The sequence below is a fragment of the Talpa europaea genome (assembly GCF_964194135.1).
Source record: "Talpa europaea genome assembly, chromosome: 10".
NCBI classification, from domain to species: domain Eukaryota; kingdom Metazoa; phylum Chordata; class Mammalia; order Eulipotyphla; family Talpidae; genus Talpa; species Talpa europaea.
The window spans coordinates 61,191,550-61,209,065 of record NC_140077.1 but is presented as its reverse complement, the minus strand read 5'-3'; the positions used below and the strand labels follow the sequence as shown (position 1 = coordinate 61,209,065).

The following is a 17,516-nucleotide window of genomic DNA, read 5'->3' as shown; positions in this document are numbered from 1 at the left end:
GCCCCCTACTGATATAATAGGTTTCCAAGTCTTGAAATCTTCCTTAAAATTATCCATTGGTGGACCCCACCCCAGTATCCCATGAAGTTTTTCCTAAGACTTATCAGTATCCCATGCTTCAGAACAAGGTGACCCCACAAGTATCCTGGGAAAGGTTGGCCTCCCCTTGCTTCATCAAATGTATGATTTCATTGTACAAACGATGAGGAGCATCCAAACCCCAGATGAAATCAACGTGTGCCCACTCTGGAATGTTCTTATGGTAGATAAGGTTGGTCACTTCAGAGAGCAGAGTTTTCACATCTTCTGGATTTGAAAGCCAGTCCTGACCGCCAGTCCACATTGCTGTAGGGACTGTCATGTCTTTAACTCTGTATCTTATAGGAGTTGGCTAGGGGGAAAAAAAAAGTCTAATTGTAGATGTCATGTGATCTTCCAAACTCATAATTTACATTTCAAATAAATCTGGCAAATACACTCTGCATTGTGATGAAAGGTGCCTGACCACTACAGACATATAGAACTGCGTAAAGAGTCTTTGTTCCAGCCCCTCCTTAAAGGCAAAAATGCTTAGCCTCACTGATCCTCAGTTTCTTCATCTGTGAAATGGGGATAATATCTCTAACAAGTTACTAGGTGAAATGAGAAAACATATAAATTGCCTGGTACTTCAGACATCAAATGTTCAATTCTTTTTTCCCCATTAATGAATATTTACCCATATATTGCTTTTAACAGGTAATATCCCTTTTAAAATTTAATTTCACTAACTTTTTGTGAGACCAGCATTACAGGTATTCAACAGAGAAAGGCAAGAAAGTGGAAGATGTTACTTAGAAGCCCTCCAAGTTTTCACAGAAACTTTCAGTGACAACAGGAAACCCTGAGGCAGCTCCGAGTTTGACTGCTTATCAAAAATGTGGGGAAGTCAAAGGCACTGAAACTCAGTAGCTTGAACCAAGGGGAGGTAAAAGTAGATCCTGCTCCAGACCTGCATCACCTAAGGAAGGGTATCTTGGAGTCCTAATTCCTGAGAATTTCCCTTACTTGAGCAGAACTACCAGGTCAGACCAGCCTACTGAGCTCCTGCGGTTTAATCAGCACCCACAAGTTCCACCACAAATGTTCAGGGACATTTCCTCTCAGAAACTCTACCCTGGAGCCAAGCTCCCAAATTCCTTTGTGTGGCTTGTCAAGAATTTGAAGTTAGAGCTACCTTAGCTATGAAAGATTGGAACAGTCCATGGAACCAGTAATTTTTTTCTCATCTCACAAATGAAAAGACCCAAGTGGTGTGAGGTTTAGCACCAAGGTTATGTGATTTGGAACACCATTTTGTACATGCAGTTTTTGTTTTAATGATAATGTATTGTTACCACTTTCTTTTGAGCTCAATGGTTTTATCAATTAATTATTAAATGTTGATAAATTAAAACTATCTTAGCCTGGAATGCTTTCAAGCTAAGAAAAGACATATTTTGGGAAGCAGTGACTGAGGCTCTAAAAGAAATAGTTATACATGCACTTTAAAGTTTGCTATTCAGGGCATGATATAGTCTGTCCAATTTTCTGCCTTTCCTATCTAGATTGAGATATAGAAGTTGATGCTAATTATGCTATGAAATGCTCAAATACTTGCTGATGTCTGCTCAGCTCCCTCAGCTTTATGTTTGTATGGTCAGTATTTATTTACATTCACACACAAAGATAACCAATAATCTTCAGTGGAGATTTTATACTCAGAAGACTATATATCCACTTCTGAGTCGCTAAAATCTTCATTTTTATTTTTTTCCCCAAAGCATTGACTGTAATTTTCTTTCTTCTTTAAAATTTTTTTTAAAATTTATTTTTGCATAGAAGAACTGGGATGTAGGCCAGAGGTCTAGGAGGTGAGAGGATTCACCAGAGACAGAGTGGGGAGCAGAACAGTTGCATTTACTAAAATACACTGCTAAGGGGAACAGCAGGCAAGACAGGAGAGGTCTGCTGTGCCAGGTGGTTAGTTCCCTGGCAGGATTAGGCCTTAGTGGTGATTACGCTGAGACTTAATCACTAGGCCACCAGGCAGGTCCTGACTGTAATTTTCATGGGGAATAAAGGTACATGTTTTTTATCATAGTTTTCTCTTGCATTTTATGGATTTATTAAGAGTGTGACCAAGGAGAACTCCAGGGATTGACTAGCCCAGTAATTTTTATTGTAAAGATAATGCAATTGAGGTCTGAAGTATCAAAGCAACCTAGCTACAATCACACAAGGTTGTTATTAATTAATTAATCTATTTATTTATTTTACGAGCACACAAGGTTATAGTGTAGAGGCAGACTAACATGGTACCCTCACTTGCTATCTAATGCCCTATTATTCATTGTAGCATGAAACAACCTCATGCTTCCTATCCTCTTTTGTGTTCTCTGTTATTCTAAAAGAATCTTTCCAGTAGCCACCTTATTCTACTCTTCCCTTCACTAAATCTACCCCATCTGGCTGCTGAGAATCTTAGCGCATTTTCCATGAAGGCAGCCTCATCATAAGCGTTCTCCTCCTCCATTATAAAAGCTTTTACCTTTTTTTTTTTTAAGATTTATTTATTTATACAAGAACAGGGGTACAGGCCAGGTGTGCGAAGGGTGAGAGGATTCACCAGAGACAGAGGAGGGAACAGAACAGGCAAACTGACGAAATATACTGCTGAGGGGAGCAGCGGGCAAGACAGGAGAGGTCTGCTGCGCCATGTGGTATTCTTGCCAGCCGGCTGGGATCAAACCCACACTGCAGAGGCTATGAACAGCTTTTCAGTGCAGCGCTCAACCACCTGCACCACCAGGGAGGCCCCAAGCTTTTAAAATTTATCCTAAAAAAAGCTTGGCTAAGTTTTGAATTTTCCCATTTTCAAATAGAGTCAAACTTGAACTATTATTTTCTGCTTGAGTTCTTGTTTTTTTTTTTCCTCCAGAATAAACTGCAGCTGTTATATCCCTCTCATGCGTTAATTTCAAAAAGATACATTTTCAGCAAAATGGTGTTTGATTTCCTTACCTGATTGCCTTTCTCCAGATTTTTGATCTCACTTCCCCAGTCAAATGCCCGAAGTTCTCCAGAATTCACTGCCTAAAATAACAGAAAATTTATTTGGCATCCAAACGTGTCTCTGGATAAAAGTGGGGGAAGGGGTAGAAATGCTCAGAGAGCAAAGTCTGAGGCTCCTCTTGTATTCAGCATTAGAATAATTTTCCAGAAAGTATAAAGGTAAGAATAAAGCCCTTTCATGGAGAGAAATTTACTTGACCACCTCATTATACAACTCCAGGAAGAGCATCTCTACAAGACTACATAGCTGGGAATACTGCACCACTCTTGTCTACAATGGGAAAGAGCCCCTTGGAGGTGTGTGGTGTGGTGATTCTGGAAGAGAGTGAGCAAAATTTAATCCAATTCAGAATTCTTCTTTGGTTTTGATTATAAAATCAATCTCTTTCTCACACAGACATGCACACACACATATAAAATATAACAATGACCTTAGAAGAAAATTTTGACTTTAGTTTTCTGTCCTAATATTCATCTTTATTTCTACAGCCAATCAGCTACACTATGGGAACATCTATAATGAGTAGTATTAGATTCAGTGCTCCTTTCAGTGTGAAAGAATCACTGTAACATTGTCCTTGAGTCAGTTCCAAATGTTGTACTTCAGATGCACTACCCAGGACCTACAGACAGTTCAATTCTGATAATCAGGACTTCCCCTCCTGGGATTGCAGGTGAAGTCTATAGCACTAAGGATCCTTCTGAAGATCTCTTGGGTAACCAGGTTCCCCTCAGCACTTTTTGTTACTACTTGACCATGCTGCTGGGGAATCCCCAAAAGAAAATGTGGAAACAAGACCTTCTCCAGCCTCATCTTTGAGGTGACTGGAGACAGAAAGGCCTCACTTGCACCATCTGAATTCACACCTTTAGGATGCACTAAACATGTTCTTGGGTCAATCCTTTCCTTCCATCTCCTGACAGGTTCCAATGCTCTACATCAAATTCATAGTTGAAATAACATCGACAGGACTGCATTTCATCTTATAATAAATGTGATATAGCCTCTGGGCTGCCAAAAATGCATCCTTTTGACTATTTCAGACAAATTGGACAATGGCTGTTAACAAAGAGCACAAATTCTACATTCCTACCTGGCTCCAGTGTAAGATATTTTGCACAGAAGTTCCTGCAGGAGTATGAGCGACATACACATTGGCTCGGCTCTGTAACAAAGCATGATTGGTTTGTGGGACATGGGAAAACTCACTTTTTCATGTTGCTGTTTCCTTCCCTTCTCCAGTTGTTATCCCAAGGGCATAACCTCCAAATATTGTACACACTCATCTCCATGACAGAGTATGCTTCCTGGGGAACCCACATTGTGACATCCACCATCTGTTAACTATGCCTATGCCAAATGGAAACCCCCAGGCATCTTACTGTCTTACTTAAACTACAAACCAGAAGGTTCCAAGCTCTAGAGAGAAGGTTGATATATGACAATTCACTCCTTTGACCACGAGGTTCTAAGAACTGATTTTATTTATTTATTTATTTTTATTTTTTTTAAATAATAAATTTTATTTTTATATTCCCCATACATTTGCAACCCCCCCATTCTGACCCCAATCCCTCCCCTCCTGCCCCCCACTCCCCAAAAACTGTCTCTGGTTCATAGTTTTTTGTTGATTTTGATTTTCACTTTCTTATAGTTATTCATTTTCCTGGTCCCTTATTTAAGTTCTCTAGATTCCTGCTATGAGTGAGACCATCTGGTATTTTTCTTTTTCTTTCTGGCTTATTTCACTGAGCATGATCCCTTCCAGCGCCATCCATGTTGCTGCAAATTGCATGTGTTTATCTTTTTTGAATGCTGAGTAATATTCCATGGTATATATGTACCTCATCTTCTTGATCCATGCATCTATTTTTGGGCATTTGGGCTGTTTCCAAAGCTTAGCTATTGTAAATAGAGCTGCTATAAACATAGGGGTGCAGGTGTTCTTTGGAATTGATGTTTCTGTGTCCTTTGGGTAAATACCTAGGAGTGGAATTGCTAGATCATATGGAAGCTCTATGTTTAGTAGATCCAGAAATCTCCACACAGCTCTCCATAGTGGTTGGACCAGTTTGCACTCCCACCAACAGTACAGAAGAGTTCCTTTTTCTCCACACCCTCGCCAACATTTGTTGTTGCTAGTTTTTTTAATATGTGCCATTCTCACTGGTGTAAGATGGTATCTCATGGTAGTTTTGATTTGCATTTCCCTGATGACAAGTGATGTTGAACATTTTTTCATATGTCTGTTGGCCATTTGCATTTCCTCTTTAGAGAAGTTTCTTTTTAGGTCTTCTGCCCATTTTTTGACTGGATTATTTTCTTTGTTGTTGTTGAGTCTCATCAGCTCTTTGCAGATTTTTGTGATCAGTCCTTTATCATTAGTGTTGTGTGCAAAATGTTCTCCCAGTTGGTGGGGTTTCTCTTTGTTTTTGTTATTGTCTCTTTTGCTGTGCAGAAGCTCTTTAATTTGATGTAGTCCCAGTTGTTTATCTTTGCCTTCACTATCACTGCTTTGGGTGATGTGTATGTAAAGATGTCTTTGATGTGCATATCACGTAGTGTTTCGCCTATATTTCCTTCTATGTATTTTATGGTTTCAGGTCTTATGTCTAGTTCTGTAATCCATTTTGAGTTGATTTTTGTGTATGGTGTGAGGTAGTGGTCAAGCTTCATTCTTTTGCATGTAACTACTGATTTTAATCTGTTAATTGTAAAGTTACATTCAGACCTCTCCCATCTATAACCTCTGTGGCAAAGGTGCTCCCAGATCTCATCCATCTATAATCTGGGAAGATCATATCTAGCAATGCCCTTAAGTTAAGCTTGCCTCAGTCCATGCTGAAGCATTTCCTGCATATTATTATGTTTCAGAGAAAACTGAAATATTAGGATTACATTTCTCTAAATCTTCAATAGGATTAACTTACCCGCAAAGAGTAACTCCTAACCTGGCTTGGGAAATTGAGAATTTATGATGTTCCTACTTACCATGTTCATATTGTTTGCGTTGAATCCTCCCAGAAGTAACATGATATTGCTACAAATCTGGTCAATAATCACCTGGCCACACAGGTAAATAACAAACTGTCTGAGAAATCTGGTTTGGTACAGAAATTCTTTTTTGCCAAACAATGCCTATAAAAACATGAAGTGGAATAATATTCATTACATTATAGTCAAGAAGTGACTCTAATTTAAGAGAATGTCTTAGAAAATTGAGCTGCGAGGAATTATATGAAGAGTCACATACCTTGATCATCATGTCTGGCAGCAACAGAAATTTAGTTCCAGGGCTTTTTGCATATTTAACAGTGGCTATGGGTGCTAAAGCAAAATTCATTTTGATTTTCTGAGCCAGTTCTGGCATGGTGGAAAAAGCAATAAAGCCTACAAGAGAAAAAATATGTCAGCATGGTTATTGAATCTCCTAGAACTCATAAAACGTTTGTTTTACTTTTATCAAGATGTTTCCAAAATTGCGTTTTATTATGTCTTAACTCTTATATGAAATTAGAAACTCTTTGAGAAGAAAATACCAGCAGTAAAATCTCCTCTGTGTTCCCTAAGACACCTAGCTCTCTTGTAGTAGGTTCTCATTGAATGATTGAACTGCATTATTGAGCCTCATAACCTGGGCTTTGAGAAATACATACACACACATATATACACACACACACAGAGGATACAGATCGCCTACATATGTATATATGTGTGTATATATCCATCCAGTTGCTAGACACATTGCTGGGGACTTTCATGGGTCTTACCCCATTTAATTTTCAGACTCCTGTGAGATATTTTTAATAAATATCTACAGTGAAAGATACAGAGAAATAGAGATATCACTTTATTAAAAAGAAATTTTTTTTAATTTTAAAGGTTGCTGGATTTATTTTTTTAAAAAGCATGTTCTGGGGCCTCTCTGGTGGCCTAGGTGTTAAATCTGAGCACTATCCCCACTAAGGCCTGGGTTCAATCCCTGGGCGGGGTGTTAACCCACATATGGTGCAGCAGACCTCTTCTGTCTCGCCCGCAGCCCCCCTCAGCAGTGTATTTCAATGAATCCCCCTGTTCTTCTCCCTACTCTGTTCACTCTTGAATCTCTTACCCCCACGCCTCTGGCCTACACCCCAATTCTTCTACACACACACACACACACACACACACACAAAAAAAAAATTTAAAGAACATGCTCTGTAACATCATGAGTATTAAGAAGAACAGTTTTTGTTTTATTTTTCTGGTTTTCCTTGATCTCTAATTTTTCTAGGAGCCAACTGTAACAATCTCATATACAAGTTATTCAATTAACTGGATCCAACTATTAGTTGTTACAGAATAAGCATGGCACCATGGTTATATCAGTTTATGACTCAGGTTTTTTTTTTTTTTTTTTAAATTTATAAAATGGAGACAAATCCCCTGATTTACTGTAGGGATATTCTACATGGAATCTTTGGAAGGAAAAGGCTATCATATAATACCAGAGCAGGGTCCTTACATTTGAAACATTATGTGCCTATTTCTAAAAGGCCTAAGTATTCTGTGACTAGATTGGTATAAGCAAATTATGGGGGAGGGATGATGTACAGAGAAAAACTGGAATCACATGACTTTTGACTGGTTACTAGAAAGCGAATAGTAAGAAAAACGATTCCCTCCCTGCTTTTCCCCCATATGATTAAATGTGCCAGTTAATCTGTATAGAGTCCCAAGAATGATGTGTTGTTATTAGCTCTTGCTTATCTGGCTGTACCATAGGAAGAACTGGGTGAAAATATATTAAAAACCATTAAGCTATTTACCACCTTAATTCTGATCATATATTAAGATCTGCAACTCTAAATAATTTCTCTGGCCAAATCCTTTCCTGATGCCAATCAAGTTCAAGTTCTCCATATTGACAACTCCATGGCAGACTACTAGAAGAGTCCTATATTTTCCTGCCTCCTCCTTTCTCTTGAAACAGCATTTAGCCTCATCATTAGCATCTTTGTCTTTATGTTAAGCTGAACAATTTGAATGTCAAGAGAAAAAGTGTTTAAAGGTCTCTGGATATTAGACTAAGAGCAGATATAATATTTTACTTTCTTTTCTATGAAATATGGTGACAATTAGGATAACTTAAATCACTTTAATATTAATGAAAAAATCCAAAAGGAAAATGCGAAAGTCAGACTCTTTTCATTTCCTACAGAGCATTAGTTAACATGAACAGAATAAACTTAGACTCTAAGTTACAACAGCCCTCAAGCTCCAAAATTCAATTTTATTTTCACATGTCATAGTGAGTAAGGATCACAGTTTCTGGGAATGTTCTATAAGAAAAAAAGCCTACTTAGCATGGTCGTACCTAAGAAGCTGCAATGAAACAGTTTCCCCAGCTGATATAGACAGTATCATGTTTACACAAATAAGAGAGAAGGGGGAGAATTCATCAAAAATAGCCCACTGTTGTGCTGTGCTTAACCTACTTAGGGGTCGGGTTAATCCTATGTGCTCAACTACCTGTAGTAGCTTCTAAATAAAAGTGATCCAGACTGCAGACCCTATAGTTTAATCTTTGCAGCCAGTTTGCCATGAGTCTCAGTGTGCGGGTAGAGGGACGTCAGCAATGGGATGTACGGGAGACTCCCCTAGACACACTGGGCTTTCACAGACATTGACATCCCCCTCCTAGGGTGACTTCTTTCTCCCTTGAAATTTCTCAGTGCAAGTACTTAAATCCTCTATTGGTTTGAGGACAGAGTCTACACCTGAGGAATTTCAGGGAGCTATGTAAATGACTCTCACAGTTATGTAAATGCCTACACAGTTAGCAAAAGGTGAACTCGTGACTGTGGGATAATATGTGATGATCACTGTGGCTTTTGCAGAACTAAATCCCCTGGCAAACTAATATCAGTGGCTGAAGTGACTGTATGATTTGCTGGGTCTCAGAAACCCAAAGGTTTAAGCTGCTGTGGTGTGTTGTTGAAGTAAGGGAAAAAAAACATAGTTAACTAACAGCTAGTTGGGATTTTCCCACTATTGACCTTAATTATGACTGTGGGTTTTGTAGGTAGTTTCTTTTTTTTTTTTAATTAAAGGAATATGACAAGAATCTAATAAGTATGGAGACAAAGTTCTTTTAGAAGGATTCAATAGAAGAATGTGTGTGTGAGCTTTAGCTTTTCTTGAACCACATCATACAGTGATTTAGAGCAAACTTTTGAGGACAGATGTTATACTTCCTGGCTTTGTGATCTACTCACTGTGTAAGTAACTATAGCCAAATTCCTCCACTGACCTATAATTTATTTGTCTGTGAGTAGAGCTGCACATCTTCACTGCACTTTGTGCAGGAATGAAGCAAGATGATGCAGTTGCTCATAAAAGGCAATTATTACTATTATACCAATGTGATGATATAAAGATGATATTAAACCAGATAAGAGATAGGGCAATAAGTTAAGTCATTTACAAAATTTCAAATTTCCATAATAACAGGTATAAATCCTGATCTGGTTCAAGAGTAAATTTTACTGCCAGTAAATGCATGCTCGTGTGTCTCCTTAACCCCCCTTACCCTGGGCTTTAACTTTGAGGTTGGCTTGGTTGAAAGCAAAGTCCCCTCTTGAGAGCTTCTCGAGGTACACACTGTCTCTCCCCTGATCTTCCTTCACTCTAACTTAGCCAAGCACACTCTTGTTATTGGCTTTGGTCTGATATAGGAGCAGTGTATCCACAGTCTCCCTCTCATGTCCCCAAGTCGGTGACCTGTATCCTGCAGGGGTCCTGAGTTAAGGTTTTCTTCACAAATTCATCGAAAGCAAAAGAAAACCAACATGTAATTCCAGACATTGGCATTAGGAGAAAAAGACTCAAATAAATTCCCCTGTCACTTCTGTTCTTAATATGATGACAGTGCTGACTTGATTATGTGCCAAACACTGAGATCAGGGCTTTATGTGCTCAAGGCATGAATTGAGAGCATCATCTCTCAGGACCTGTTCTTATAGTTGCATCTTAGACACAATATCTGCCTTCATGGAGCTTCTACACATTACCATATTGAATAGTCCAAATGTCTCTAACACCCCAAGAAAGGAGTTCATATCTTCATTTCATAGATAAGATATCTGAGAACAGGGAGGTTAAATAATTTACTCAAGGACATTTACCTAAAATGGTAGAGTCAGTATTTTTAATCCACGTCTGTGTGATTCCAAAGGCCTTGCTCTTTCTACCATCCCACAGATCTCCCTCAATTTCATCCCCATTTCCTGAAGCCCATAAGGTCACCAAAGAGGACAGGCTCAAATTTGAGAGAAATACAAGATGACTGCTCCTAGGCACAGTGCATACCACATGCTCACATTTCTTCTGAGCATACAAACCTGCTTTCCTTTGAACCTACCCATGGTGGTGCCCTGTGAATAGCCGACATAATAGATCTTTTCCTGGCCCGTTTTCTGCAAAATAAAGTTTATGACTGCAGGAAGGTCAAACCTAGCCATCTCATCATAACTACAAGGGGAAAAGACAAAGTCATAGGAAAAATTATAATCAGAAGCATACAAAGTCACCCCCAAGTTTTACAAGCAAGCTCTTCAGTCATCAGCCCCAACACTCATTTATGTGCCCCTCACCACTCTCAAAATGGACTTGTTTTAACCTATGATGTATAGGTGCCCTTTTAGGTCAGAGGCTGTTAGCAAATTGCTGTTTTCTCCAGATGTGATAGAGCGATTACCATCTTCAGTGAATAGTTACTGAGCACATCCATCTTGTAGTGGAGGTATCCTGTTAGCAGAACAGCACAGGGCCATGCAGACTGTTTTATTTGAAAGTATTAACATTGCTGCCAGGACCCTTCTCTGATGAAATGTATAAAATGCAAATTAAATGTCATTAGGTAAATTAAATAAAAACATTAAAAGACTTTTGCAAGCGTATGACAGATGTATTAGTGAAATTCATGGACCTTATTATGTCTTTAATATGTGTGGGCCCATCTCCGAGGGGTACTGGTTCCTGTCATCACTCCTGAAGAGTTAGTCCCTGGACACCCATCTACAAGGCAATCAACCTGTACTTCCTCATTCCCATCTCAATCACTGGACTGCAAGCACCATTTCTATTAGCCAGACCCAACATTTCTATGAGAGGAATCCAATCCTTCCTACTACTTCCCTCCCAAACACTAACTAATCAAAATAATTGGGGGAGATCATGTAATATATTAATGACCCAAGCACAGAAAATTAAATAAAAAGTAGAAGTCATCAATCTTTACCCAGTTCTCCCAAAGAAATCTATATTCACCTCCACTCTCAAGATTTTCATATACCTGAAGGCCCAGAACTCATCTTGATCGATGGACAGCCTCTTGTGTTTCCGAGACCAAGTGTTTCCCCTGCTGTTCCCCATCCACACGTCAAAGCCAGCATCTGCCAGGATGAAGCCCAGGCTGTTGTTGGGCAGGTTGGAGATCCAGTTGCTGGCGTCGCCAAGCAGGCCATGCTGCAGTAAGACCACAGGCTTGGAACCTAAGAAAAGAGAATTTAACTGTGTAAAATGATCACCTGTGTTCCTTCTTGATGCTGAGTCTTGACTCAGCATCTTGCTAGCCTGATTTGTCTGGCCAGCAACTTAAACTCTGTCTTAATTTCCTTGTCAGAAACGTAGAGCTCTTTAAAATTGACTTTCTATTGGTTTGTATATTTATATAAGTTAGTATGACTTCACACTTTTATAAAAGCATACAACATACCACACACACTACCAAAGGTCTAGTAGCATTCATCAAATATGAGCCCCTTCTCTCATTCCTCCACCTTCCCCATGCTCCTTCTCTACCATTTTTGTTGTCAGTCTAAGAGTTGTTTTTTTGAGTTTTGTTTGTCAGATTGCTTTATTTCTTTTTTTTTTAAAGATTTATTTATTTATTTATATAAGCACTGGGTACAGTCAGAAGCATGGGAGGGTGAGAGAATTCACCAGAGACAGAGCGGAGAGCAGAACAGGCAGAATGACGAAGTACACTGCTGAGGGGAGCAGCGGGTGTGGCAGGAGAGGTCTGCGCACCATGTGGGACCCTCGCTGGCGAGCCAGGGATTGAACCAGTGCTGCAGAGGCTGCAGGCAGCTTTGCAGCCCAGTGCTCAACTGCTGTGCCACCAGGGGAGGCCCTGCTTTATTTCTTTATATTTCACATATGAGTGAAAATATCTGGTAATAGTAAAAGCATGATTTCTGTTATAATTAAATAAATATTTCATAGTGAACAGATGGTGCAATGTCTAGCATAGAGAAATAATCATCTTCCATGATTATTCTAACTTTAAGGCAGAATAACTTGACATAACACTTTAACAAGTGATTAAAATCAATATTATAGATTGGAACTGAACCCCTAACAGAACACCACTCATAAAAGTTAGCTTGCAATATTAAAGACTTAAATGTCAAACTAGAGCTATAAAATTCCTTGAAAGAAACAGGAAAGACATTGATATTGACAATGATTTGTTTGGATAAGATAGCAAAAGCTAAGGCAACTAAAGCCAAAATAAACAATTGTGACTACTTCAAATAAGAAGCTTCTGCAGTGCAAGTGAAGCCATTAACAGAATGAAAAGACAACCTACAGAATGAGAGGAAATATTATCAAACCATGTATCTGATAATAAGTTCATATTCAAAACATATAAAGATCTTATATGACTTGACAGCAAAAAAAAAAAAATCTGATTAAAAAAATGGACAAAAGATCTGAATGGACATTTTGCCAAAGAAAATATACAAATGAGCAGCAAATTCATGAAAAGCTGCTCAATATCACTAACCACCAGGGAAAGGCAAATCAAAACCACATCCTGTTAAAGTTAACCTCACATTTATCAGAATGGCATTTATCAAAAAGAAGAACAGATAACAAATGTTGGTAAGGATGTGTTGAGAAAAGGGAACTCTTGAACATTATGGGTCATTATGGGTCAGAATGTAAACTGACACAGTCATTATGGAAGACAGTGTGGAAGTTCCTCAAAATTTAAACATAGAACTACCATATGATCTAGCAATCCTTCCTTTGGGATTCCCAGGAAAATGAAACCAGTATCTTAATAGCTGCACCCCCATATTCACTGCAGTGTTAAGAGATATACAAACAGCCTAAGTATCCATTGATTAGTGAGTGGCTAAAGAAAACACGTTATGTATAAAAGTATATACATATATGTGTATGTATATATGTATAATTTGTATGTCCATATGTATTATTCAGTCACAAGAAGGAAGAAAATCTTGCCACTTTTGACAACATGAATAAAACTGGAGGATATTATGCTAAGTGAAATAAGTCAGATGGGGGACATATACCTTATGATTTTACTGATACGTGAAATCTAAAACAAGTTGAACTCATGGAGACAAAGAGTAGAATGATGGTTACCAGGGGTTGGTGGGGGGGTGGAAGAAAGGGGTGATGCTGTCAGAGTACACAGGTCCTCAGCTTTAGGGTGAATAATTTCTAAGGTTCTGGTATACAGCATAGTGACTATAGTTAATTGTATTATGTTGTGTACTTGAAATTTGGTGAAAGCAGGTCTTAAGCAGACTCATGACATACCCAAAAATATAGAAATAATGTCCTAACTACGGGAGGTGATGGATGAGATGATTAACCTGATTGTGGTAATTATTGCACAATATATACACATATCAAACCATCACATTGTACACTTAAAGTATAAACAACATGTTGGTCAATTAAACATTAATGAAGTTGAGAAAAAAAGAAAAATATCATTTCACAGCTAGCATCACCAGTATGGACTATGTCATCACCATGTGGTTTGTAATATGATGCCACGAAAGACTCAGCATCACTTCTGTGGTATTCCCGCCAAAAAGTATAACCAGAACCATATCACGAAGAAACTCCAGATAGATCAAATCATAGATTTCCCTGTAAAATGACTGTCCAAAACTCTTCAAAGACACCAAGGTCAAAAAAAGAAAAAAAAAAAAACACCTGAGAAATGTTTCCAGTTTATAAATTGATATAGTCATTATGGAAAGCATTGTGGAGAGTCATTAAAAATGAAAAATAGCACTAGCAAATAATCCAGCAATCCCACTTTTGGAATTCCAAAGGAAATGAAATCACACATAACAACCAAATGTGGTGTATAAGCCTGTATAAAATTACTGAGTAGGTAAGGAAAAAAGACTATTAAAGGACTTTGGCACACATGACAAAATTTGAGCATGAACTGTGCATAAGATGCTAATATCAATCAATGTTTCTTGTTTTTAATAAATAAACTGTGATTTTAGAAGATGCCATCCTTTACAGTGAAGGGGATCAAGCTGTGCCATCCTCAAATATGCCACATTGATATAAGAATTGTTTCTGAAATCCCTTATCTGCCTAATAGCAGAGCCTCCAGAAAGAACTCAGTTGTCAAAAAACCCCTCCCTGGGAGCAATTTTAATCTTCACAGAAGTTGGCACCATAACCAGACAGACATTGTCACAAAAGAAGATATCTCTCATCTGTTCTCCTAAAGGCCCATAAATTTTTCCAACAAGGCATTTGCTTTTCCATAAATGAGATTTTTCCTCCTCCTTTCCCCTACTAAGTTAGGTTCATAGTCCTGGATTCTAACTACCCTTTTGAGTTACTCATCTCTAACTGGTCCCTCATCTGTATGCAATGCTAGTAAGTCTTCTTTTCTCTTGTTAATCTGTCTCTTGTTAATCTACTTTTCAGGGCTCCAGGGAAAACCTAAAATGACTAGGGTAAAAAAATTTTTCTATCTCACATTAAGAAACGCATCTTGAAATAGACATGAGATCTCAAATTTACTATCAAAAGTTTTTGCAAAAGTAGTATTTGGGAGAGAGAAAGAGAATAATATAGCAAATGGAGACAATAATTTTCACGGGTAAATCAGAGTAAAGAGTATAAGGATTGTCCCTATACTATTCTCAGTATATTTCTGTAAATCTGAAATTATATCAAAATAAAAATATCAATAAGGGCTAAAGAAGGTTTAAGTCTTTAGAAGTTTTAACAAGTCAGTGAATTGTGTAAACACATTTTTTTATATTAGCAATGAATACTTGTTAAAAACAATACAACAGGCCCCAAATGAGTTGCTTAGACTAAGCTCTATATCATCAAACCAACAGTTAACTGTAGTTTCAGCTCTTCCAGAAATGGAATCTAAAACCAGCAATCAGTAATCACCACATCGACATTCATTGTCCTCTGCCTGATTGACCCTTGCTATCCCCTAAAGGAGAGTGACCAATCCCCTTTTTTGCTTAACATAACTTCCTGGTTCCAGACCCTTCTGTTCTACCACTTCCATTTTGCCTGGAGCTCCTTTCTCTCTGTTAAACTGGATGCTACCTGCTTGATGAATCACTCAATAAGTCTAAAAAATTTACTCAGTTGAATTTTTTTAAAAACATACTGAAGGAGGGTCTTCCTGGTGGCGCAGCGGCTGAGCGCTGGGTTGCGAAGCTGCCCGCAGCCTCTATAGCGCTGGTTTGATCCCCGGCTGCCAGGCAAGGGTCCCACGTGGCGCGCAGACCTCTCCTGCCGCCCGCTGCTCCCCTCAGCAGTGTACTTCAGTCCTTCTGCCTGCTCTGCTCCCCGCTCTGGCTCTGGCGAATTCTCTCACCCTCCCGTGCTTCTGACTGTACCCAGTGCTTGTATAAATAAATAAATAAAGAAATCTTAAAAAAAAAAAAAATACTGAAGGAGTAAGAAAATACTGCATCTTTAGAAGGAAAAAAAAATCTGGTCTTGATAGGATAATGAGAATTAGAGATAGATTATGAATGTAAGTTTCACACCACAGTTGATGTCTTAAGAGCAGTTTTACTGTTACTGTTGTTATTGTTGTAAATTTATAAGACAAGTAATTCTCTCTGGGTTTCAGTGCCTCATTAACAACACAAGGAATGTAGCCACAAACCTCATCAGATTTTGAGGGACCTCTTATTAAATGGTAACTTCCATTGCTTTGGGAACTGTGTCCATAAGCAGCCTCCCTGTAGAACAAAAGCCTTTTATTTTTTTAAATAAATTTATATATATATATATATATATTTTTTTTTTTAAAGATTTACCCACCTATGCATACAAGGGCTGGGGCACAGGTCAGAGATGCATGGGTAGGTGTGTGTGGGGGGGCGAGATGATTCCCCAGAGACAGCGGGGAACAGAACAGGCAGGCCGATTGAAATACACTGCTGAGGGGAGCAGCGGGTGAGTCAGGAGAGGTCTGCTGCGCCATGTGGGTTTCTCCCTGGCCAGCTGGGAATCGAATTCATGCTGCAGAGGCTGCGGATTGCTTCATAGTACGGTGCTTAACCCCTTCCCCCCCCCAGGGAGGCCCTATATATATTTTACATCATTGTTCTTTTTTTTTTTTTTTTAGATTTTATTTTATTTATACAAGAACGGGGTATAGGCCAGATGCGTGGGAGGGTGAGAGGATTCACCACAGACAGAGCAGGGAACAGAACAGGCAGACTGACAAAATACACTGCTGAGGGGAGCAGTGGGCGAGACAGGAGAGGTCTGCTGCGTCATGTGGGACAGCATCCTGGCTGGCCAGGATCCAACGGGCGCTGCAGACGCTGCGAATAGCTTCACAGAGCTGCGATGATCAACTGTCCCCGCCACCAGGGGAGGCCCTCATTGTTCATTTTTAAATAATGTTTGCTTCCCCCCCACACACACACTCAGGTATAGTCCTCATAGAATTTCCTCCACCAATTCACCCATACATCATCACCACAGTCCCCTGTGCTCCTCCATCCCTCCCTCAGATTTCTCTCTGACCCCCTCCCCTGTAGGATGTCACTGGTTTATATTGTCTATTTGTTTGTGTTTTTTGTTTTGTTGTGTTTTGTATTGCTATTATTTTTTTCCCCTGATGTCTTATTTGGTTCTCCTATATTCCTCCTATAAGTGAAACCATCCAATATTTTTCTTTCTCCTTCTGACTTATTTCACTGAGCATAATTCCTCCTAGTCCCATCCATGTCGCTGTGAATGGCATACAACAAACCCTTCCAGCCTCTGGCAGTCTTCATGAATTCCATTCATCTTGTTTTACTCCTCTGGTAACAGGCTGATGTGCAGTACCAGGGAAGAGAACTCAGAGCTATTTTAGGTTTTCCCTTTATGTCTGGTTATTGAATTCATCCTACTGACCCACAAGGAGGTGACTTGAATTGTGTTATGAGGGTATGAAACCAAGGTGGATCAATGCTCCCCCTCACAGTCCTTAGCTATTTCCCAAGGCTGGGGCCAGCTGGACTGTTTTGACACAACACTTTTGGCCCACCTGATGATAGAATTGGCATGTAAATGATTTCTTTCACTTCAAACATACCTCAGGATCATGGTC

General features: G+C 39.1%; 1 protein-coding gene across 1 annotated transcript in view; it reads right to left on the bottom strand.

Moving 5' to 3' along the window:
- Positions 1 to 118: 118 nt before the first annotated feature.
- Positions 119 to 17,516, bottom strand: part of LOC311178727 (lipase member M) — a gene marked incomplete at both ends in the record, with an annotated part of 71,630 nt that continues 54,232 nt past the window's right edge. The window contains 7 exons of the mRNA XM_084245462.1: positions 119 to 391; positions 3,043 to 3,114; positions 4,188 to 4,259; positions 6,086 to 6,232; positions 6,348 to 6,484; positions 10,497 to 10,606; positions 11,430 to 11,628. Of these exons, the coding sequence (XP_084101588.1) occupies positions 119 to 391; positions 3,043 to 3,114; positions 4,188 to 4,259; positions 6,086 to 6,232; positions 6,348 to 6,484; positions 10,497 to 10,606; positions 11,430 to 11,628 (1,010 nt within the window). The remainder of the gene's footprint in view (positions 392 to 3,042; positions 3,115 to 4,187; positions 4,260 to 6,085; positions 6,233 to 6,347; positions 6,485 to 10,496; positions 10,607 to 11,429; positions 11,629 to 17,516) is intronic.